Raw genomic sequence first — 26,316 nt, 5'->3', positions numbered from 1 at the left:
TCCATGTCGTGGTCATTCTAATTCTTTTTCCTTTCCAAGAGTATGACGATTGCGTAAGATATTAAATTCTTTTAAGAAGATGCATATTCCTTTTCTTCTTCTAAAAAATACACATAGAAGATTCTTATTAACATATATCGCTTATATGTGTTAATATATAGTAGAGACCTTTTAAAAGTAAATTGTTTAGCACTGGAAGAAAAAATAGATTTGATTGAGTCAAATAAATATATAAAATAACTGCAGTATATTAACCTTAACTAATTTGAATTTGAGATGTCATTGATTTGCATCAATCAAGATTTGAATGTAATGGTGAAAAATGAGTAATGCATGTGTAATGTGTTTGATATATATCTAATCAATAGTGGACTATTCAAGCCATAATCAGAGATTTCGAATTTGAATCATGAGTATGGAGAAACTCTGTTGGGAGCGCCATCAATGTGCAATTCGAATTTAATCAAAGCTTCAATGCAGACATCGAACACCAAATGCAAAAACAAAAAAAAAATACCTTTTTAGGAAAGTAAGAAAATTCAAAGACAGTTGAAAAATATGTGTACCATTGTTTTGCTCATTTTTATTGTGTAATTAGAGATGTGAAGGAACGCGTTTAGTCATAAAAGATATGATGACTTGACCCCTCACTGCCAAAATATAATATCAAGAAGAAAAAATGCTCGGATCCCATTCGAAATGAAGTATTATTCTCTATTTCATTTAGTCACTTTAGTCATAAATCTGTCACTTTAGTCATAAAAGCTTGTTATAAAATAATCACACTTCATAAATCAAGAAAGTTTTACTTACACTTTCTTTTTAATTTCAAATTACACTTGTCATTATATATTGGTTTTTTTGAGACGTCAGTACATTCACGCACTTGGTTTTATGGAAGGTGGTTGAGATACTCGGATTAGGTAATTGTGACCCAAGTTCTATTGTGACCCAAGTTCTGGAGGGCTAACATGGGATAAAGATAATAATTCCAGATAAAATTTAGGTTTAATTTTATTCTATATTTGATTTAAGAAATTAACTAATACGGTGATTTTTTTATCTCACCATACAAAAAAATACGGGATAAAATAATCTCGTAAAATATCTGTTGTCAACTTTGGTCAATAAAATGGTTGTTGATTCCATGTTGTCATATATATGCGTTTTTCACACATTTGAATGATTTCACGGTTGGGGGGGGAGGGGGCAAAGTGTCAAATCCATCGGCGAGCACACGTCATGAGTCATGAGTTAGCGTCCCTGTTTGGACAATTTGCGCCAGGGCCACCAGGAATCATTTCTGACAACCATATATACTAAATGCACTACTCAACTGGAAAACGAAATCGAACAAGGACTTTCCTATTGTTTGTACATTTTTCTTAGATTACAAATTCTTTAGGAGATATAAATTGCATTAGCTTTAATTGAACTATCACATAATTAATATCATCCACAATGTAGAGTTTTTTTATCTACTACTGATTCTAAGGATGAGATTAATTTGACACTTCGAAAGTAGGAACTTATGAGGTAATCAACTTGCAAAAAAATTAAGCAAGCAGGGGATACTAGTGATAATATTGCTCAATCTAGTAGTCATGATTTTCCTAAAGCTTTTTGAGATTTTCTGTAGGCTATGAAAATAAGTAAGAAACATAAATATTTTCTAAGAAGATGTGTGATTAATATCTTACCAGTAAATAATATAATGAGAAAAAAATATATATCATGTGAATAGTGTTTGTAAGAGATGTGATTAATAGAAAAAAACTGTGAAACACTTGTTTCATAACTGTTATGATTCTCAAATAATTTGAAAAATAAACCCTATTAATTGAAATAATCTTTGACAATATTACTGGCTTCTTTGAATGTAAATTATTTCACACGGGAAGAAAATAGATTTGGTTGAGTCAAATAAATATATAATATTAATAAAATGAACCTGAACTAATTTAAAATTCAGATGCCATTGATTGGCACCAATCCAGATTTGGAGGTAATGGTGAAAATAGGGTTGAAAACGAGTAGAGCATGTTGTTTGATAGTTGATATCCAATGAATAATCCTTTAAGAAGGGAAAAAAATTCTAAGGGCACCTTGGGGGAAAGAAATGTGTAGCGTTGTTTGTGTCATTTTTGTCATGTAAGAGATGCCAAGGAATGTGTTTAGTCATAAAAGATATGATCACCTAACCCCTCGCTAAAATAATTTCAAGAAAAGTAGAAAACAAAAAGGCTCTGCATTTATAAGGTGTGAAGTATAAGATATAATAACTTCACGATAAAATGTAAAATTATTTTATTCTGTATTTGGTTGAATGTATTAATAGTCCTTGAATTATTTATCTCAATATTTATACCTTAATAATGAGATAAATCATATACATGGTGAAATACTTATCCCCAGGTAACTTATTTCCAACTAAATGAGCCCTTAACCTTATCTGTCACTTCAGTCATAAAAACTTAATCCAAAATAATCACTCTATCTAAATCAAAGAAAGTAGCAGTATTACTGATCCACTCATTTCAAATTACACTTGTCTTCAATAATTGGCCGGTTCATTTGATACGCAAGAGGTTAAGCTAACGCTTCATAAATTTTGAAAATTTATCTTTAGATATTTATTTTAACAATAAAATTTGATCCCAAAATCAGATCTTCAAATATTTTCAAGAGTGAAATTTCATTTCCACTTTAAAATTTTCAATTTTTTTCAAGTAAAATGCATGTTCAAACACAAATTTCAAATGGCCAAACAGAAGCTAAGTATTTTTACGCACTTGGCCTTGTAATAAGACTTATGGACACAACCACAGGTGTCCAAAAGATACAACTATATCAAGTAGAGGTGTCTATCCACTGATCGCTAAATAGTACGTTAGAGTGGCTAACTGACAATTTATATTAAGGTTGAGGGACTATCTAATAATTTAGCGTTTATATAATTGAGTTAACTAAACTCAAAAGTGTAGATGAACTCCAAAACTCAAACTCTATATAGCTTCTTCTTTTTTCCTATGGATCATCCATGAACTTTTCACCCTAAAACGAATTTCAGAAGTGTTGAAAAATTTTAGGATGGAAGGATGCAAAGCACCGAGGAATCCCAAGTGATACAAAGGATGGCAGTGCAACTTTTACTTTACCAAAGCAGATAAAATGCAGGTAAAAAAATACCAGCGCCCCTAAACTTTTACAGGAGAGAAAAACAAAGCTACTTTAGTTCGATAATCTATTGCAAAAAAAAAAAAAAAAAAAAACATCAAATTATCCTACAAAAAATAATTCTACCCAATAAAGTTAAGCCAGCAGGTCTTTTCCAGCAAGATTTAAAGTATAACTGCATTTACCTTACATCTAGTGACAATTTCTGCACATCTAACAGTTTTGCTTGAGGGCGAACTATAAAGACATCTCTCCTGATGTTAACCCGATACATCGGAGATCTTGAGAAGGGTGAAGGAGAATATGGTAAGAAGAGAACAAGAACGCCGGGTTGTTGACAAGGAAGTTGCTAAATTGTCCATTGTTTGAGCCATTTCTGACCCTAACTTAAGAGCATGTAATATACGTCGGCATGGATTCTGCAAGTGAGAAATGGTAGAACCTCGAGTTGGTTTGAAAAGAAGCCTTCCGGAAAAGCACTCCAAGAAACACAACCCAAGAGAACCCAATTCCTCCTGTCATGACTTACGCATAATACATGTACAAGCTGTTTGCAGCAGCACATGCAATTGAATTTTCAGTTGGATGCCATGTAAGGTGGAGCAGTTTGGTTGTGAAATCATGTGAGTTTCCGTTAGCATCAGCCCCGGGACTTTCTGACCCTGGAATGCATCATAAAGATTCAGCTACATAGATAACGAGCATACTCAGATATAGGAAGAAACTATATCCTTGTATTTAGAAAAGCATACCTCTCCTGACAACACGTGTTATACTGCTGCCCAAGGACCTGGAAGGCCTCGAAGGGGTCTGGACTTGTCTTCTAAAGGAGAATAATCAACGGCACCAAAAGCTATGAGATTACGACATGTCCATATAAATTTACATGCTGAAAAACTTTTAATACAGTTACCTGGGGTTTTTGCTCGCTTCTAATGTAGTTGCTTCCGTGCTTCCCGCAGCACAACCAAACACGCGAAAAAGATTGCTGAAATAGTAGAAATTTTTTGTAGAAAAAATAAATCACATTGGTGGAGAAACAAATAGAAAGAACGAAAAAGAAGTCTACACACCTATAAGATCCAGTTGCTACTCTTGAACCGTCACCACTAAGGCAACACTCAAATTTATCAAAGATAGAATCATTCTCATATAAATCACATAGCTGCATAGCAATACAATAAAATTATTAATCAGCTGACACAAATGAGAAACTAACCAAGCACAAGCACCTAATTTTGAGAGAAAACAATTCACCTTTGGTCTCAAATGTTCATGAACCTGAAAAGTTGAAACTGGACCAGAATCCATGTTTATATCCCATAGCTGCAAGGTAAGGTAAGTTTCAGTAACAAAGGAACAATCTTTCTTACACATAATTAGGTTAGAATCACCTAGTCAGGCAAAAAGAAATAAGTGTAGAGAGAGCAGCAAATTCAAACTGAAGACCAGCGTCTATACCCCTCACTTCTTCTCATTCTTTCTTTCCTTAAAAGGAAAAAATTGACCAGTAGGTCCACCTAACCTAAAGCTAAGAGAAAGTAGAGATCTAGCAGAAACTTGAATATAATAGTTACCCTTATGGTGTGACATATGCACATTCTTGCCAGTAATACAAAAGCAGAGAAAAAACATGAAGAAACTGCACTTTTAAGTTCAAAAAAGCTTTTTCATACACACGAACATAAGATGCAAATGAAGCTTAACCTAATGAAACTATGATGTTTTGTATGTAATTAAGCTTTTTGAAAGATGAGACTTAGCGGAAAAAAACTCAATTGCAAAAGTTTTCCACATGAAACACGAGGATTAAAGAAGCATGCCAATCAATTACAGATAACAATGATAAGAGAAGGGGAGAAATGTGTTGAAATAAGCGATTCATGGGTGGAAGGATTGAAGAATCTGTCAATTATTTGTTTTTAAATCTGATGTGACTAATGAACTGATGAACACGACCTTTCCATCAGGCAATGAAAAGAACTGCGAGTAACTATTTTGCAATTGGAGAGGCTCTCTAGTTCATAATGAAGAATGTCAAGGCATTTTCCTAGACAGCTCATCTATGCATTATGTGGTAGCTATGAAAAGAAAAGAACAGAAAATGCTCTGAAGGGGTCTCAGAGGTACTATTGGCTATAAAACTTGAAGATGGATGTCTTGGGATTTTATTTAGTGATGAAACCAAAAATTATATGCAAAAGGTATAACTTTTTTGAACTTTTTAGAGAGTAAAATCTTGAAAGTTTTGCAGTACCCGTTTGGTACCATTTTGTGAAACAACACTGCAAAAATTGAACAGAGAAGATAAGAAAAGCACCACATACGTGGACATAGCTCCATCTTCCAAAAATCCCAGAAAGTCTTCTAACTAAATAGTTCATCAAGGAATCTAATTGCACTATAAATGTTTATCGATGTGCCTTTTTCGGGAATAAGTTGGTATAGTAGAAAATTAGATCACACTCCAGCAGTGAAGAATTTGCCGCAGATCATTCATTAAACATGTTCCTAAACCAATTACCAGGAATGTGACCTAGAGATGTAATGGACTTTGCCCATGGACCACAGTCATATTACCTTCTGAGAAGTCTGTTTTCCTTACTTTTTTACATATCAGACAGTACTTAGAGAGTCAAGAATATCATATGCAGCATTGCACATCTGTCATATAAGTCAACTGAAAAGGTTTATTCCTAGAGAAAAGAGTGAAAGACCAACCTTCAGGGTCATATAGTCACGACTGAGTATGTATCTTCCAGTCTTTGCAAATTTTATATCTGAAATTGAAGCAATTATCTCGGTAAAAAAGGATCTTGAGCCAGGACTTTCCTGTTCCTCAAACCTGCGTATAGGAGAAAACCAACATTTCAACTTATAAAAGCACCAACATTTCAACTTATAAAAGCTATGAGAAAGTAATTTTAAAATAAGTATCTCTCAACTTGAAGAATATCATTTTCCAGGACCCCTTATACTGGTAAGAACTTAGCTCTCTTCCAGAATATTTTTTTGCAGGTGATATCTTGTTTTGTTTTAGAAGATAAGAAAAAGAAGAGAAATACTCATCAGCAAAGGACTACAAGTTAAGTAAATGTGATGCTTACAACTTAGAGTGCGAGTCGCACAATGCTGACTGCCGCATATCTACCAAACGTATTGATCCTCTTGAACTACTATAAGCCAATATGTTACAGTGAGTAGGGTGAAATTCAGCTGAAGTTATCACCTCTGCAATGACAAACATCTAAGCACATTGGAGCATTCATTGAAACAAAATAAGCTAATAAAACTATCATGAATTGACCTCAAAATAGAAGTCGAGATCGACATATCAAAAACTCACCAGTTAGATCTTCCATATTTGTTGGCTTGACATCAACAATATTGAAACTTTGATTGCTTATTTGCAAGTTCCAAAGGTTTATACGGAGATCATCAGCTGATATAAATGTTTCCCCATCACTAGGTGGAAGAAGGAAATGAACAAAAATTAATATTAAGTTCTCACAAATAGAAGAGACATTGTAAATTATATTTTAATGTAGCATGGATCTTCACCAGTTATTTGAAATAGAATTGATATGATAGTCATGTGCATGGGCATACACTCTTCTACATCTAGCAGCAAGGCTGGTCTCACTGCTAGTAACCTGCAATTCAGATTCCAAAGCTCTTAGATGCAGATGAATGAATAATAAAGAGAGAAAAATTCAACAATCAGCATTTGTCAGAGCGAACATGAACTAAAGCCCCATGAAAATCCCTACAGCAATGCGGAAAATATCAAGGGAGAACAAAGGCATATGGGTTCTCAGTTATCCGGCCTGAGAAGAGGATATACACACCTATGTGCTGCCATGCAAGCACATATACACATGTACATATGTATGCTAGCTTGTACGCATAATCAATAAATATTAAAAGGAGCAATTTGTAATATACTAAAATGTGAACACCACAACATGGATGAACAAATTAACCAAATTGATACACCTTAACAGATGTTACGGAATAGTATGCACAGTCGTCAAAACATATTCTCCAAATAAACCAAAGTAAGGAGTATCATATACGAGTTGAGCTTAAATAATAATTCGTGAAATATTATTCTCTCTAAAGTATTTTCTTTCGGACAATTATATGCAACTTTATATCGATGGAAGTTGCTGTTTTTAAAGGTAATGCTGGACATACTTAAGAGAACCAATGTACATACTTGGAGAGGTTACAAAAACCAATGCACATAGAAAAACTTGACGCCACACGTAGTACAAGATAGGCAGTTGCATATATAGCTCGAGTCCAATTACCACAGGTAAGCGTAATGCAGGAAGACCCCCAGTTGGAAACGACATATCATTGCTTAAACATTCAGAAGATCCAACTGTGTAGCACCCATTTGCAAGATACTGTTTTTGACTGGAAGAAATGCTTGAACTGAGCATGCTGCCATTTGCAACACCTCTGGAAGGGTCAATATTTAGGTCAGATATTTTCTTAACTTTCTTCTCTTGGACCTGAAAAATTCAGGAAACAAATTAGCATGTTGATAGGAAGCCTCAAATATAGATAGTCACAAGAAGAACTAGGTGCTTCAACAGTAGCTTGTCAAAAAATGTGCATCTCAACTAATATGCAGTCCACACGAATGGAAGACGGGTTTTATTCAAAGCTGATGTACAACTACAAAGAAACAATACGCCCTACAAAAGACAATTTCTCCAAAGCGTTCAACCAACTATTATTTTTCCCAGGCATCCCACCACATAACTTTCTCTACCTCTTCCTAATACAACTTTCTAAAACTAGCATGAATTTGAAGATGAAGACATGTCAGACTACACACTTGAAATTACTATTAATATCACTCCCCCATCCAACAGTACTGTGGGAAAGTTAAATAAGGAACACAATACATTTTCATTTTACTTGATAGGGGTAATCAAACACCTATGCTACATTTACTACCACTGAGGATTGTGGAGTAGCAAATCAAATGAGCTACCTTACCTTCCAGAACTTTATAGTTTTGTCATTAGTAGACAAAAGAAAGAGGGCACCATTAGCCATTTGGCACCACCGGATCTTATTGATCTTCTCTTCAATCTCCAAACTCTTCAAATAATCAAACTGAATGATGCAGAAGAGGAAATTAGAGTTCTACTTGAATCGGCAAAATGAGGAAATAAGAGCAGATGAAGAATGAAAACTAGCAGTTAAAAAGCGGTAATCTACTTGCACCCAAAGGTGTGGCGTAGTGGTCAATGATGTGGGTTAAAAACCATGAGGTCTGAGGTTCAAATTTCAGCATTCGCAAAAATGCTAGGTGATTTCTTCACATTTCTCTAAGCCTTGACAGAGTTACCCGGTTGCATGTGCTGGTGGGAGGTAGAAAGTATCCCGTGGAATTAGTCAAGATGCGTGCAAGCTGGTCTGGACACCACAATTATTAAAAAGAAGGGCAGTAATCCACCATTGATACAGGAAAGTGGTGGCTAAAATATCCAGCTCTTTCTAGGACACAGGAACATTAAGGTAAAATTTTCCTGAAGCTCTTTTAAATATTGTTTGTCAGACAAGTACACGATACAAGAGTTCCTAAGGGAAAAATCCAGCAGGAAAGGTGGTTAGGAACAGAGATGAGTCACATACCTCAGGCTCATGGCTTTGAAACTCTGTCTTGTAGCGGAATTCGGGATGCCGAGCAACTGGATAATCCATTCTCTCTAATTCTCTTCGGCTTCCAGCATGCTAAACAAAAGTGCAAGGAAAAGACCTGATCAATTAAAAGAACCTCCAAATCTGAATAACTACAAGGTTGAAGAAACAACCTCCTTCGTATCGGTTCTTTCAAATAATACCACCCTACCCCCTCGATCCCCGGTGGCAAGATGGTCGCCAGTTCTATCAAACTCAATAGCTGAGATAACATCAACTGCAATAACAGAAACAGAAAACAAATCATGAGACTCAAAAGGAGTGTCAAAATTTTCTAAGCACCATTAGCATAGTAAAATATTGTCCCACTATTTGAGAAAGTTATGCAACTGCAGAAAGAATTAGCAGCATTATTACATGACATCAAATCCATTATGTAATATTTGATCTGACAGTTTGGTTGTTTCCCAGAAAGGTTCATCTGTGTGCAAAAGTCTGACAGTAAACTATCAGCAACTACCTCTGGGTAACACGAAATGCCTAAAACTACTAGTCAAACTATGCTCCAAAGAACAAGCCGGTAATATCAAGAGAAATCCATGCAAAATATTGAGAGACATCTCTCTGTCTCTTTCTATTCACCTGAATATTGCCATAGCCGCATAAATGCTGCATTATCCTAAACATAAAATCCTATATTTAATGAACTCAGATGAATGCAACCATGAAAAAAATTCCGCAACACAGAGTGTTATTGGCAGCAGATTCACTAGTCACGCAGGTGGGATCTAGGGTATCGGGTAGCTTTTGCGTAAACCCTATATTTATATTGAGAAATCCATTAAATATATAAAAACTATTTGTCGGGAACCCTATAGCAAAGTAAACTCTTGGTCCAATGGAAGAAATGGAACCTCACTTATAATAATGTGTTTTTTGTATTAGAGATCGTAAGGAACCCATAAATTTTATATATTGGATCCACCTTTGTAGTCAAGTACTTGAATTATCGATAAAAATGTTACATAGTTGGTTCTCATCCTTCAGACACTACGAGTGTAACAAGAGCATCCATCAACATAATGATCATCTTTTGGATATTGAAAGCGAGTCAAATCATATGGTTATAATTTTTTAATCTTTCAAACTTACTCCTACGAAACCAAGGTCAAACAGATTGAAAAAATTGGGGATGACTGATGAAGGATTTATAGTAATCCTCTTTAGAAATCAAACATATTCGGCCTTATACATACGCTAGGAAGGTAATCCAAAAAAATAAAAAAATGGGTCCTTTCTTTTATCACTTAGGAGTTGTGTGAGGTGAAAATCCCATGTACGGTTTGGAGCGGAAGGAGGAGGCTAGGTTAGCCAGAAGATGGTTATCGGTTCAAGAATGTATGGTGTCCTGTCATATAAGGCATTTCAAACATATGAATTATGATCAGTACGCTTCAACATCAAGATAAGTGTAGTATTGTTTAGAATTGTCCAAAGACTAGGTTTTCTTTTATACGTAACTATACAAAGCCTACACAAAATGAACTCACTCAAATGCCATGCAAAGAAAGCTCCGAAATGACGAGCTTATCCTTATAAAGAAATGATGAACATTTGCATGAATCTATTAACACAATTGTTGAAGTAGGAAGTGTTATTAAATGACATCATTTTGCTGCTTAAAGCGACGAAACTATGTGAAGCGAGGGGGTTATCCCTTCATGAGTGAAGCCGCGCGCTTTAGAAAAGTGTGCGCTTCAAACAACGTGCGCAGAGTGATTTACTGAGAATCAATTGATTATTCTATCTCAATTTTGAGGAATTAGATTAATATACTTAAATTCTTGATATAGATGTTACATAGTTGGTTCTCATCCTAAGAGCAATCGTCAACATAATGATCACCCTAAGATGATCATTGTGTGGTTATTAAGAGCATATTAAATCATATGGTTATATTTCTCAATCTTTCTAACTTGCTCCTACGAAACCAAGGTCGAAAAGGTTGAAAAATGGTGAAGGATTTGATGAAGCATTCCTTAAAAAGTTAAGGGTTAGTAATCCTTTTTAGAAAACAAATGGATTTGGTCTTCCACATACGCTAGGAAGGTAATCAAACAAGAAAGAAAATGAATTTCTTCTTTCTTTTTATCACTTAGGAGTTGTGTGAGAGGAAAGTCTTATGCACGGTTTTGAATGGAAGGAGGAGGCTAGGTTAACTGAAAGATGGTTATCTAATCAAGAACATAAGGTGTCCCTCATACAATGCATTTCAAATGTATGACCATTACGCTTCAACATTAAGATAAGTGCAACATTGTTGAGAATTGTCCAAAGCCTACAGTTTCTTTTATAGGTTACTATACAAGCCACATTAAATGAACTCACTCAAATACCATGCAAAGAAAGCTCTGAAATGACAAGCTTATCCTTGTTAAGAAATGATGAACATTTGCATGAATCTATTAACACAACTATAAGAAGGAAGTGTTATTAAATGCCATCACATTGATGCTTAAAGCGATGAAACGATGCAAAGTGAGGGAGTTATTGCTTTATTTGTGAAGCCACACGCTTTAGAGAAGTACGCGCTTCAAATAACAAACCCAAAGTGATTTAATGAGAATTAGTTGATTATTCGAATCTCAACTTTGAGGAGTTAGATTAATATACTTGAATTCTCAATGTAGATGCTACATAATTGGCTCGCATCCTTCAAAAACTACGAGTGTAACAAGAACATCCATCGACATAATGATCACCCTAAGATGATCATCTCGTGGATACTGAGAGCAAATTAAACCATGTGGTTATATTTCTCAATCTTTCTGACTTGCTCCTACGAAACCAAGGTCGAAAATATTAAAGGATTCCTCGAGAAGATAAGGATCATAAGCCTCTTGAGAAATCAAAGGGATTCGATCTTATCCACACGCTAGGAAGGTAATCAAAAAAGAAAGAAGATGGATTCTTCTTTCTTTTATCACTAAGAAGGCGTGTGATATGAAAGTATCATTCACAGTTTTGAAGGGAAAGATGAGGCTAGGTTAGCCAAAAGATGGTCATTGGTTCAAGAACATAAGGTGTCTCTCATACAATGCATTTCAAACGTATAATCATTACGCTTCAACATCAGGATAAGAGCAGCATTGTTGAGAATTGTCCAAAGCCTACAATTTCTTTTAGAGGTAACTATATAAAGCCTACACTAAATGAACTCACTCAAATACCATGCAAAGAAAGCTCTGAAATAATGAGCTTATTCTAGTAAAGAAATGATAAACATTTGCATGAATTATTAACACAACTATTGAAGAAGGAAGGTTATTAAATGTCATCACTTTGCTGCTTAAAGTGACGAAACAATGAGAAGCGACGGGGTTATCTCTTCATGAGTGAAGCCACGCGCTTTAGAGAAGTGTGCGCAAAGTGATTTATTGAGGATCGGTTGATTATTCGAATCTCAACTTTGAGGAGTTATATTAATATCGACGTAAAGAATGCTAAAATAAGCATTTGATAATTCTAATTTGATTATTATAGTACTAAATTCATATTTTGGTAATTTTAAAATTTTTCACAACTTGTGCACTTCAGTTCAAAAAAGTGTGTTTCACTTCTCGCATTCTGCTTCAAGCTCAACGTAACTTGTTGCTTCTTTGCACTTTCACTTTTAATAACACTGGAAGAAGGGGTAAAATCAAAATCTCAACAATGCTAGAGCCAGACAAAAATACAAAAGAAAGAGATAAGTTACTTTCACCACGCAATAAAATCTCAAAGTACTTTCTTCAAAGAGAATTATAGTTGATGGAATGCAACTCTTCTATTCAAACATGGCATAACTGTCAAGAAACATAGTGAATTTGGTGCCACCATGGATTTCCACGGAGCCTTGCAACATAAAAGAAGTTTGTTGGCATCCAATACTGTAGAGAAGACCGCCATGAGACAAGCAAACTAGCTCCATGAACAAGGACTTCTGCAACTACAAGTGTTGTTTTTAGGCACTCTTCGGCAATCTTCAATGATCAACAGTATATCAGTCAGTGCCTCTTTTCTTCCACTGTGCACATTCTGCATGCTTGACCAATAAGCCATGAGGAATGAAGCGAAATTGTCCAAGCCAAAAAGGCACGACAATAAGGAGCTTGAGTGTGGTTTCTATTGAGGGGAAACGACTTCCTTCAACGACAATCCATGTTCTACAAAAAAGGAACCCTAATGGCTGAATAAAGTCAGAAAGAGAATTCTAATCTGGATTTAACTTCTGTAGGAGTTGCATTTCGGCCCACACTGTGAAAATTATGAAAAAGCTACCAGTTAATCAACTTCCTAATACTTCCACCTTTTATGTTTTTACCTGCTAGGTACTTCAGTAATTATTTAACTGGCACAATGAACTAAGCTATACCAAAGGTCACAAAATATACTTCTCCGACATAAATAAACGTTTCAGCAATAACTAAACAAACAAATGGAGCATACGGCGAATGTTAGATCATCAATGATTTATTGTTTAGGAGATAACTTAAAACCCAGAATCTGGCTGGATCCTTGGTTGGACTTAATATCCCCTGAAACAGAAATTCCCTGAAATTTTAGTATGATGCTGAAGCAAGATGCTTAGACAGGACATGGCGCAGTTACAACTTGCCGAGGACATGACCTTAGATAGGAGAGTGTGGAGGACCCACATTAGGGTAGAAGGCTAGTTCGTAGTCTCGCTATTTTTCCTTATTAGTAGGCGTTCTAGCGCACTATAATTTCCTTTTATTTATTACTTTCATTACTTTCTGCATCTTGATTGCTCTGTCCTATCTGGGCTGCTTTTGTTACTTGCTTTTCCATATTGCTTTGAACTTCTTATTCTTATCTGACTTCTTTTTTTATTTTACTGAGCCGAGGGTCTTTCGGAAACAGCCGTCCTACCTTGGTAGGAGTCAGGTCTGCGTACACTTTACCCTCCCCAGACCCCACGTTGTGGGATTTCACTGGGTCGTTGTTGTTGTTGTTGCTGCTGAAGCAAGATGCAACAATTGCTGAATGCTGGAGTAACGAAGGTTGAAATTTGGCTTGAGGAGAAAGTTCTACAATTGGGAAGTAGAGAACTTCGTGCAGCTGTTATCCAGACTAGAAGGAGTCTGAATAAGGCCAGTTTCCTGATTCTCTAGCACAGACAGAGGACAGAAAAAGAAAGCTCATAAAATCTTGCTATAACCAGCTAAAATCTCCATGGGCAGGAGATATGGACATGGAAAGCAGTGAGGAAGACAAAAGAACTACCAAGAGCACCTTGCTTTGGCTGGCTGGCTGGCTGTACAGGAAGCGTTCCTAACACAGGACAATTTACAAAAAGAGGTTTTCAGCTATGCAGTAGGTGCTTTTTTTATGTGAAGCCAACAATGGATCTCCCTCTCATCTTTTTATTTTTGTATAGTCAATACACATGGGCGGCATGGACCTTGTTCCTTAATGTGTTATCGATGCAATGGGTCCAGAAACACTGGAAGAGGCTGTATATAGCTGGGACAGGCAGAGAATGAAGAAGCATCTCAAAGACTTTTGGAACACTATCCCTCTTTGCATTTTTTGGTCATTACAGAAGGAAAGAAACAATAGGTGTTTTGAAACAAATATTCACCAATACACTCACTTATATTTAGAGCATTACATATATTTCTTGGTGTAACCTCAGGATTGAGTGCGATGTAGATACTTTTAACGACTTTATGGAATCCCTTCTTTATTAAGGGGATCAGAAGTAGTTTGATGTACATACTAACTCTTTCTTGGTGCAATCAATAAAATCCCACTACTAAACCCAAAGAAAGAAAAAAACTTTGGGCAATAGAATCAGGATAGTTCTAAAAGAGGAAGCTAAAGCACAAGGGTAGGAGCTGCAGAGGGTTAGAACACTCGGCAGATGCATATGAACTTTTGACCGGGAGCTGTCAATCAAATTCACGATGAACAACTTTATCACCTATCAAGAGTCCAATGACATAGCATCTCGATAAGAAAAGAAAAAAGGGGCAACCCAGTGGACAAAGCACCTGTGTTCACGCAGTGTCCGGAAAAGGGTCGCACACAAGGGGTGTAATGTAGACAGTCTACCCTAATGCAAGCATTACTAGTTGCTACCACGGCTCGAACCCGTGACCTATAGGTCACACAGAGATAACTTTACCATTCTACCCTAATGCAAGCATTACTAGTTGCTTCCACGGCTCGACCCGTGACCTATAGGTCACACAGAGATAACTTTACCATTCTCCAAGGTTCCCCTTCATGTAGCATCTCGAAACCAAAAAAAAAAGACTGAGCAGATACAAAATACTATCAGAAAGCCTAACAACGGTGAATAAATTTTCATCGAAAAACTTTGGAACTATGTGAAATGGACAACTTCTAATCAACTTCTAATAGCAGAACAATCTTGAACCAAAGTCTTCTCATTGGGACAGTCTCCATTTTTCATGTGCTGTTAAACACTTGGCTGGATTCAAGCCAACACCTCCATGGGCAATCTCCAATCTTTCCAAAACTCAAGAAAGGTGTTTTGTCTACCTTGACCATTTAGGCATCTCAGCCAGTATAAATTGGTCTGCAAGTAGCCCACGGTATTGAAACACACCCTGCAATCTCAAGAAACTTACTATAGGAGCTAAAAAGATGTCACTGACTGTATCATAAAAGCTTGAACAACCTTAAGCTAGAGGGTACATGCACCCAAAACTCATACAGGTGGACGGGGAGAGTATACCTAAAAGCAAAATATGGAACCACCTTGTCATGCAAATGCATGAGTGGCAAATTCAGGACTGTAACAAGCAATTTATGCTCTTATGACTTAGATTGAAGTATCCGAACTCTATACACTTGAACAGCAAGGTAATACATCACCCGCACCATCAATTGACCACCCTTGCAATTGAATAAAGTTTCATTAAATCGATAACAAGTACTGATTCACCAGCCAAACATGAGAGACATCAAGACACAAGTTCAAGGATCTCCAAAATTAGAAAGAAAACAAATGGAACTTTAGCTAAAAAAGTGAACTTGGTCAGTTCATAAACATTACTGTTCATATCCAGTAAACTCCTCATGCAAATCACTCCATCAAATCCGTGATCGAAATCTAACAGATTTTCTCTGCTTTCAACAATGAACTAATCATTTGTGCAATTAACCATCAAATTAGCAGATAGAAAACTGTTAGCAAAACCTAAATAGAAACAATGACACAAAAAATAAGTGTGGATCCATAGTAAGCAAAGCAGTATTTATTACCTTCCTGAACTTCTTCGCCGGCCGTACGTTCACCAAATACCTGAGAGAATTTCCACTCCAAATGAGCTGGTGTTCCCGCCGGAGCTGTGACATCACCACCGTTCATCTTTTCTCACCGATTAAAAAAAAATCAACAGCCCCTCAAGGGAGGAGAAGGAAGCAGAAAAAGCGAGGATCCAAAAATTGTGAAATCTAGAATCAATTGAGTGAACAACAATAATGAATTAAGATATAAATCACTTCATCGACTACTCCGTCGTCTGTTGAGATCGCTTTAACTTCATAGAAAAATGCTGGATTCAAAAATCAACTAAATTACAAGTATGAATAACGACACATGGCTTGGAACACGAGATTCTCACAGCGGTATCCCTTGTTTCTCTCTAATGGTGATGATGAGGATTTCAGAAAGAGAACAAAGGGAATTTGGAGGTAGCAAAACCGTTTTCAGCCTTCGGTGAACACCCTTCTCTCTCTCTCTCTCTCTCTCTCTCTCTAAAGCTCTCTCTCTCTCTCTCTCTCTCTCTAAAGCTCTCTCTCTCTACTTTCTATTTTTTGCATAACCCCTGCTTTAACCTTACATCGTCGAGTCAAAAGAGAAAAAAGAAACATCAGTGGCGAATCAATTCTGGAAAAAAAATTAAGTCCAACAGGATAGAGGTATCAAACTTATCATAATTAACTCGTAAATTTATGTAATATATTTAATTAATCATAATCATATAGTGTAAATCTTATTAAAACACACATGTTTTGCATATATTAATTTGGGCATATATATTCTTAACAAAAAAATTATTTGTACATATTTAAAAAGTTCTTCTTTTTTTTTTAACTGAAAGAGGGCTCATGACCCTTTTAATTACATATTTAAAAAGTTGTAAAAACTATATATGTTTATTTACATTAATAAAGTTCAAAAAAAAATATCATTATAATAAGACAATAATGTAATGATACTTTGAGGCCGTTTGAATTGACTTATAAGCTGCTTATAATATGTTTTCAGTTTTTTTTTAATGTTTGATTGGTCAACTTAAAGTCATTTTGTGCTTAAAATAAGACTCAATATATAGTTGGGTTTATTTAAATGAAAAACAATTTATAAGTTGAAAACAGTTTATAAGTCAAAAAAAAATTGGCATGCACTTATTTTTTAAAAAAAACTTATAAACTACTTAAAAATAAATCAATCCAAACAGGCTATTTGTACTTATTGATTTAAGTTTTTAAATTTATTTATCAACCTCTCACTAATTAAAGTTTTAAGGAGGGCAAATGGGTAATGCTCGTTCTCATTAATGGATCGTGTGTGTATCTATATATAATAATTGATCGAATATAGTGAAATAAATTTAAATATAAAGTGAAAAAATTAAATGGTGTAATTTTTTCGTTTAATAATGTAATGAAAGAGCAGAAAAAATATCAAATAATTTTTAGTTTCTTGTATAATTATTTTATGAAATACTTTGATATTTAACTTTGTTCTCTGGTATATAAATATAAAACCTTTATAGGAAAAAAGAAACATGAAAATAGAAATGTTGTTATTAAAATTCTCTTTTCTTGAAATAGTGATACCATCTAGAAAATTCGTTAGCTTAAACACATAACGTATATGGGCTTTTAAGATTCCTTTTTTTCTCAAAAAGTGATTTACAAAATGAAGCATAATGTGATTTCACAAAAATCCAAACAAATAAAGAATGCACAAAGCTCGTGACATTTTACTATTTAAAATTGAAGATATCTCCTCCTCCTCCACTTTTTTTCTCGTTTGTAAATTGTAATAATATGTGTATCTCACGTAAATTGTCATGTGAATTAAGTTTGTCTCACGTGATCTGTCTTATGAGATGCAAGTGTTTCACGTGATATGTTACGTAGAATACGTACGTCTCATGCGATATATCATGTGAAATAATGTGTATATTTAAATGTTCAATTTTATGATAATTTAAATATTTTACGTATGTACCTCCAAAATATCCATCTTCACTTAATTAATTACTCTTTTTATCCATACATCAATTAATTACTTTAATTATCCATTGGCCACAACCAAATTAGCTGAAGCATCCATGCTCGTGCTTAGAGACCGCTTCCTTCATCTCCTTGGCTTGCATTGGAGTCATATGCAGACTCAAACAAAAACGCCATTCGGTTTAGGAAAGAAGATCAAACACGAGTCTATCATGTTTCTCGAAATTAATAATAAATTTTCCCATTATTATTATTATGTGTAGTTCAATGTAAGTTTTTTCAACAAATCTCTTTATTATATTTTATCCTTTTCTCTTTTCTTCGCCTTTTATTTTTCCTTATAAAGATAAAAATATTCTAACCATTTTAGGATTAATATTTTAACCATTTTAGGATTAACAAAAATATACAATACTAACAATTGAACTACAATTAAAAAATAATTGAGAAAAAATATTAGAATCACTATTTTATTAGTTAAAACTTAAATTAATAAGAAATAAAAAAAACTTTTGAAAATAAAAACAAATTTATATCTATAATATGACTCTATTTTTAATAATTTTTTCACAAATAAACTTGATAAATAATATAAAAATTAAAATATCAAAGCTAAGCTTAAGCTCTTTTTTGTCTTTTTATAAATTTTCTGTTGTTTTTTTTTAATGAATGACCGACCTTCTTTGATAGTTTGTCAATATATGACATATATCGGATTGATATTAAAGAGGATTGAACTCTTTTTTTAAGAAATAAATTAGTCCTCTATGATAGTATATCAATACATGATATATGTCACGTGGGTACCCAATAACATAGAAGACTGGAATTTTTTTAAAGAAATTAATCAGTTTTCTATCATATTTTATTAGTATATGATATATATACAATGTAAGTGTCATAAAGACTAAATAGCCAAGGAGTTTTAAAAAATAAAGAGATGATCATTCCTCTATGATGTTTTGTCAGTATATAATGTATACCATGTGAATATCATAGAAGGCTAAAGAACGTCTCATGAATGAATGAACCAATACGCTATAATTATAATACTTTATCAATATATGATATATACCACATGGGTAACACAGAAAATTGAAGATTTTACAGTAAATGATATGTACTATGTCGTATCATCGAAGGGTTGAGGAATGTTTTTTATTTAAGGAATGAATCTTCTCTTGATGCGTCCAATCAGTATATAGAATAGAGATGGTTCTAAAATAGAATGGGGAGGGGAGACACAATCAATATGAAATGTTGTTTTAGAACTTGTTTTTCCTACTTCCACTAGTAAAGTCATCTTCCTTATTTTTAAGAGATTTATTTTTCTAAAAAAAATAAATATTTTAAAAAAAATTGACCAATCAAACATTAAAATGAAATTGAAAATTATTTTTTCAAAACATCAAGCACACACGTGTCAAATTAAAGTTCGAATTATGTCCTATTTAGGGGTATAAGTTCTTTGAGCTTGTTGGGACCATTTGACGTAAATATTGCCTTCTGTTTTGAAACAAGTTTAAAGAGAGTAGGATAAAATAGAAAAAAACAAATAAATTGCATGATGATAGATAAAGAAGCAACATGATTAGTATGTTTGGTTAGACTTTTAAAATTAATTTATTTTGAGAAGTTCATTTTTTCAATAGTATTTTTTAAAAATAAAATATTTTTAGCGAGAAAATAATTTGTATTTAATTAATAAATTTAAAATGTATTTTTGAATAACAATTAGTGCTTGATCAAAAATAAAACTAAGCAAAGGATAGGAGAAGAGAAAATATTATTGGGATCGTCACTCGCAAATGGGTCTTATAGTGCATAATCCGAATTTAATCGGAACCTACGGGTTCCAGGCTCCGAACACCGGATGAGAAACCAAAAAAAAAAAAAAAGAACATGTGAGAGTAGATTACAAGATGTGAATCTACATTAGACCAAAATTTTTAAAAGGTCTTTATCAAAAAGGTACTTTGAGAAAAAAATTATTTTTTTAGCTTTTGAAAAATAGTTTTTGCTACTCTTCAAAAATACTTATTTTCTTTCAAAAACTTACCAAACAACTCATTCTTTTAAAAAATAAATATTTTTAAAAAAAAATCACTGTTAACCTCTCAAAAACTTAACCAAACAAAATATAACCTAGTTATGCTGTGGAGCTTCGTTCACATTTGTCAAAGAAATCCAACTTTATCAAATGGCTTTAAAGGATAATATTTTAAGGGTAAACAACACAAATCTCACTAGTTTAGAAGTAAATTATTTTCATTTACGTTAGTTTTCAATATTACTATTTCTACCATAATTCGGATATTAGATACATGTGTTTGATACTTTCAAGGCGGAATCCATCGACAGCCCTCTAAAGTTGACACAATTTTTCACTTATGCATCTCAAGTAAGCCCGGTACATTTTGAACATCTAAGATAAGGTCGGACTATGTCATTTTGACACTTTTTGTTAACTTGGCAACTTATGTGATTTTCACTCCAAATAAGCGCATGAAGAGCCTAAAAAATCATATATATTTTTTATTTCCTCCTCCCCCTTCTTCTTCTTCATCTTTCTTCTTCTTTATTCTTTTTCTTTATTTTCTCTATTTAATATTCTACCATTAACGAATCTTTCACAATTATTATCTTGTTCTCTTCAAATTTTTATCCCAATATGTTACTATATTAATGTAATTATAGATCTAACATATTAATCAAAACTGATAAAAAGAAGAAGAAGAAGAAGTTCATCAACAGAAGAAATAAGATCTGAGTTTTAATTTTTTTTTGACTAACACTCTATTTTTTTCATCAACGATTATACAAATTTGTTAATCTACTACCCCGTTCATTTCATTTGCAAAAATAAAATTAAAAGCTATCGTTTTAGTCCATTAATTTTAAATTTTACCTATTCATTTTGTATTTTTTTTCATTGCAATTCTTTTGGTTAACAACTATTAGCATTTTGATATATAATGTATTGTATAGCTTCTTATTCTTAATTTGATATAACTATCAAAAAGTAAAAGACCATGTGAATTAAAAGCTATAGAAAAATCAAACACCTGACTTAAATGATAGTTATAAACCTCAAAATTGTATTGCTCCTTTTTTTATACGGAGTTTTATGATTTAATGGAAGAAATCTGCTAAGGGAGAATGAATGAAGAGAGAGAATGGGGGTGATGAACATGAGATGGGAGATTGATGAGAGAGTGTGAGTTGATTATGATGAGAGAGTGTGAGTTGATTATGATGAATGCGTTACTTGGGGGTTACAAAATGTGTTCAGATTTTTAATTGCTCTAATTTTGTATCTAGCTTAAAATATGGTACAAAATTCTTAATTAGTAAAAATATATATAATAATTTAAAAGCATAGGTAGAATTAATAAATATGGTATGGATATATGTCTAATAAAGTAGTTTTTTCTTACTTTAAGGATAGTATTTAATTAGTAGAGATTACACAAAATTCATAGTGTTACGAGCTAATTATATTCTATCCCTATTCCTTTTCAAATTACAAAAATTCCTTAAATTTGGTGGAATTCGAATACATCCCAAAATGTCTTGATACATCGCGTATCAATTTCGGATACATCTCAAAATGTCATGATACATCACTATCAATTCCGGATACATCACTCAACGTCCTCGATACATCACGTACATCCTGATACATCACGTAAAGTGATGTATCCAAGAATAAAAGAGAGTAGTGTTATAAAATTTAAACAAATGAACAATTTGAGAAAGAGTAAATAAGGGAACAGGAGGAAGAACAGAATAGAAGGAAAATAGGTGTGTTTATTTCTTCTCCGTGTATGGCTATTTATAGCCTGAATGAATAGATGAGATAAGGATGAAGAAGTAAATTTTCTTATAGTGGGTCCCATAATGTGGACAGCCACTACTCCTAACACTCCCCCTTGGATGTCCATGCGTAAAAAAAAAATCTACTGAAAAAAATATACAAAGTTATTTTGAACATCTATATCTGGTAATACGCTTTGATTGCTGCCTCATTAAAAACCTTACAAGGAAAACCCAGTGGGACAAAACCTTGGTTAAGGAAAAAAGAGTGCAGTTCGTATTTTACTCCCCCTGATGAAAACTTCATTTGATATTTTGGAGACGGCGCATTCCAACCTTATGCCTTAGCTTCTCAAAAGTTGATGTTGGTAATGCCTTTGTGAATAAATCTGCAAGATTATCACTTGAACGAACTTGTTGTACATCAATTTCACTGTTCTTCTGAAGATCATGTGTGAAGAATAATTTTGGTGAAATATGTTTCGTTCTGTCTCCTTTTATGAAGCCACCTTTCAATTGAGCTATGCATGCGGCATTGTCTTCGAATATAATTGTGGGTACTTTAACATTATTTTCCAGACCACATCTTTCTTTGATGAACTATATCATCGATCTCAACCACACACATTCTCTACTTGCTTCATGAATTGCTATTATTTCAGCATGATTTGAAGAAGTAGCAACAATGGACTGTTTTGTAGATCGCCATGATATAGCAGTCCCTCCGTGTGTAAACAGATAACCTGTCTGAGATCGAACTTTATGTGGGTCTGATAAATAACCTGCATCTGCATAACCAATAAGGTCTGCACAACCTTTGTTAGTATAAAACAAACCCATATCAATAGTACCCTTCAGGTATCGCAAAATATGTTTGATACCGTTCCAATGCCTTCGCGTTGGGGAAGAACTATACCTTGCTAGCAAATTAACAGAAAATATTATATCAGGCCTAGTTGCGTTAGCAAGATACATAAGTGCACCAATAGCATTGAGATATGGTACTTCAGGACCAAGAATTTCTTCATCCTCTCTTGGAGGTCGAAATTGATCTTTTTCCACTTCAAGTGATCGAACAACCATTGGAGTACTTAATGGATGTGCTTTGTCCATGTAAAATCTTTTTAAGATTTTTTCAGTGTAGGCAGATTGATGGACAAAAACCCCGTCTGCTAAATGTTCAATTTGCAGATAAACTAGTTGAGCAATTTAAGAAATATTAACTAGGAGAGAATAACAAAAGAAGCAGAAGAGAAAATAGTTTTCTCATTTCAAATTCTTTCTTTAAATATTCAATTGCCTTTTGGACCTCTTCAGGGGTTCCAATGAGATTTATGTCATCAACATAAACGGCGAGTATAACAAACTCTGATTCCGTTTTTTTAATAAAAACACATGGACAAATGACATCATTTATATAGCCTTCATTTATCAAGTACTCACTGAGGCGATTATACCACATACGCCCTGATTGTTTTAAACCATATAATGATCTTTGCAGTTTTATTGAGTACATTTCCCGAGACTTTTTACATGCTTCAGGCAATTTTAATCCATCTGGAATTTTCATGTAAATTTCATTATCAAGTGAACCATAAAGGTAAGCTGTAACTACATCCATTAGATGTATTTCAAGATTTTTATGTACAGCTAAACAGATGAGATATCGAAAAGTTATTCCATCCATAACTGGTGAATATGTTTCTTCATAATTGACTCCGGGTCTTTGAGAGAATCCTTGTGCAACAAGGCGTGCCTTATATCTTACAATTTCATTTTTCTCATTTCGTTTTCGCACAAAAACCCATTTATAGCCAACTGGTTTTACACCTTCAGGGGTTTGGACTACAGGTCCAAAAACCTCACGTTTAGCAAGTGAGTCTAATTCTGATTGAATTGCCTTTTGCCATTCTGGCCAATCACATCTACGTCGACATTCTTCGACGGATTTAGGCTCAAGACTTTCACTATCTTGCATAAGGTTAAGTGCAACATTATATGCAAAAACATTATCAATCGTGATTTTAGATCGATCTAATTTTATCTCATCACCGAAAGAACTTATTGAAAGTTCTTCATTCACTTGAGTCTCGGGTTCACTGATTTCTTCAGGAATATTAGGATTACTCAAATCTTGACCTTCTTCAGGAGGTTCTATTGTAGTATCATCTTTATTATTTCTCACGCTTCTCTTTCTAGGATTTTTATCCTTTAAACCCAACGGTCTACCACGTTTCTGGCGTGTTTGGGATTCAGAAGCTATGATACTTATAGATGGTCCTTTTGGGACATCAATTCGGATAGGTACATTCACTGCAGGGATATGTGACTTAGTTATCCGTTTCAAATCAGTAAATGCATCTGGCATTTGATTTGCTATTTTCTGTAAGTGGATGATCTTCTGGACCTCCTGTTCACATGTGCGGGTGCGTGGATCAAAATGTGATAGTGATGAAACTTTCCACGCAATTTCTTTTTCTTTTTTGGGTTCTTTTTTCTCTCTCCCTAATGGCGGGAAATTTGTTTCATCAAACCGACAATCTGCAAATCGAGCAGTGAATAAATCTCCAGTCAACGGTTCAAGGTATCGAATTATAGAGGGTGAGTCAAACCCAACATATATGCCCAACCTTCGTTGAGGGCCCATTTTTGTACGTTGTGGTGGTGCTACAGGCACGTATACCGCACAACCAAAAATTCTTAAATGGGCTATATTTGGTTCATGACCAAATACTAATTGTGACGGAGAATATTTATTATAATGTGTCGGTCTGAGACGTACAAGTGTTGCTGCATGTAAAATAGCATGACCCCAAACAGTAATTGGCAATTTTGTTTTCATTAGTAGATGTCTTGCTATCAATTGTAGGCGCTTTATAAATGACTCTGCAAGGCCATTTTGAGTATGAACATGAGCAAAAGGATATTCAATTTTTATCCCAATTGATAAGCAATAATCATTAAATGCTTGGGATGTAAATTCTCCAGCACTATCAAGGCGAATGGCCTTAATTGGATAATCTGAGAATTGCGCTCTCAATCTTATTATTTGTGCTAACAACTTCGCAAACGCCAGGTTGCGAGATGATAACAGGCACACATGAGACCATTTAGATGATGCATCTATTAGGACCATAAAATATCTAAACAATCCACTAGGTGGATGAATAGGTCCACATATATCTACATGTATACGTTCTAAAAAGCCAGGAGATTCGATGCCAACCTTCAGGGTCGATGGTCTGGCAATTAATTTGCCTTGATAACAAGCAGCACATGAAAATTTATCATTCGTAAGAATCTTCTGGTTCTTTAACGGATGTCCAGTTGAATTTTCAAGAATTCGTCTAATCATTATTGATCCAGGATGACCTATTCGATCATGCCATAGCACAAATGTATTTGGATCAGTAAACTTATGGTTTACGATCATATGTGCTTCAATTGCACTAATTTTTGCATAATATAGGCCAGATGACAAAGTTGGTAATTTTTCCAAAATATATTTCTGGCCTGAGACACTCTTGATTATACAAAGATATTCAATATTTATTTCATTTAGTGTCTCAACATGATATCCATTTCTGCGGATATCTTTAAAACTTAACAAGTTTCTTGGGGATTTAGAAGAAAATAGTGCATCTTCTATAACAATTTTTGTTCCCTTAGGCAGAATTATAGTAGCTCTTCCGGAGCCTTCTATCATTTTTGAATTACCAGAAATTGTAGTAACATTAGCTTTTCTTCTAAGTAAATTGGAAAAATATTTCTCGTCTTTAAATATAGCATGAGTTGTTCCACTATCAATTACACAAATATCCTCGTGATTTATCATTGATCCAAACAAGATTTGAGGCATTTCCATATTTTGTTCACAAAGAAAGAAAATAAATATTATAATTAATACATAATTTATTATACAAAATTTTATTTTATTACATGGATCTAGAAAAATACAAACATAATATTTAATACATACAACAACAAAGAGAATTGTTTAAATATTATCGGGCTTATCAACATTCATATTTACTTCTGGAAAATTAAAGAAATCAGCTACATCCAGATGCATGGGCTCAATATTGTCCTCAGAGATAAAATTTGTCTCTGGATTATTTTCTGCCCTCTTTAACGATGCCTGATATAGCTGAACCAAGCGTTTTGATGACCGGCAAATCCGCGACCAGTGCCCCACACATCCACATCTATGACATATTGTTTTTGAATTATTCTTCGGTAAAGCTTCTGGCTTTTTACCCTGCCTTTTATATTGCTGGTTATTTCTCGGTGTCAGCCGAGCATCATGATTAAAATTTCTTCTTTGACTACGACCACGACCACGACTGGGGCCATGGCCTCTTTCTCGTTGGTTAGAATTTG

At 34.2% G+C, this 26,316-nt stretch overlaps 1 protein-coding gene across 2 annotated transcripts; it reads right to left on the bottom strand.

Moving 5' to 3' along the window:
- Nucleotides 1-3,135: 3,135 nt before the first annotated feature.
- On the bottom strand, nucleotides 3,136-16,746 carry LOC129899270 (serine/threonine protein phosphatase 2A 55 kDa regulatory subunit B beta isoform-like). Of its 2 annotated transcripts, none has more exons than XM_055974170.1 (14): nucleotides 16,135-16,746; nucleotides 9,012-9,115; nucleotides 8,833-8,931; nucleotides 8,191-8,310; nucleotides 7,491-7,697; nucleotides 6,739-6,830; nucleotides 6,524-6,642; nucleotides 6,285-6,408; nucleotides 5,899-6,022; nucleotides 4,435-4,503; nucleotides 4,251-4,342; nucleotides 4,091-4,165; nucleotides 3,930-3,997; nucleotides 3,136-3,839 (listed from the first exon to the last, which is right to left on the bottom strand). In XM_055974170.1, the coding sequence occupies exons 1-14, from the start codon at nucleotides 16,238-16,240 to the stop codon at nucleotides 3,703-3,705; spliced, it is 1,536 nt and encodes a 511-aa protein (XP_055830145.1). In that variant the 5' UTR covers nucleotides 16,241-16,746; the 3' UTR covers nucleotides 3,136-3,702. The 2 variants fall into 2 exon arrangements, with proteins under 2 accessions (XP_055830145.1, XP_055830144.1); XM_055974169.1 differs by having other exon boundaries at nucleotides 3,930-4,000; nucleotides 16,135-16,744.
- Between the last annotated feature and the right edge of the window lie 9,570 nt (nucleotides 16,747-26,316).

This window comes from Solanum dulcamara, chromosome 8, assembly GCF_947179165.1.
Source record: "Solanum dulcamara chromosome 8, daSolDulc1.2, whole genome shotgun sequence".
NCBI classification, from domain to species: Eukaryota; Viridiplantae; Streptophyta; class Magnoliopsida; order Solanales; family Solanaceae; genus Solanum; species Solanum dulcamara.
This window is presented reverse-complemented; position numbering and strand designations above follow the sequence as displayed.

What these genes read in the sequence shown, in the direction of transcription:
- LOC129899270 (XM_055974169.1), bottom strand. Translation starts at nt 16,240, where the DNA reads ATGAACGGTGGTGATGTCACAGCTCCGGCGGGAACACCAGCTCATTTG. An exon ending in TTCAAAGCCATGAGCCTGAG is followed by an intron (nt 8,311 to 8,832) that starts GTATGTGACTCA and finishes TGCATCATTCAG; the next exon opens with TTTGATTATTTGAAGAGTTT. An exon ending in GTAGCAACTGGATCTTATAG is followed by an intron (nt 4,166 to 4,250) that starts GTGTGTAGACTT and finishes CTACTATTTCAG; the next exon opens with CAATCTTTTTCGCGTGTTTG.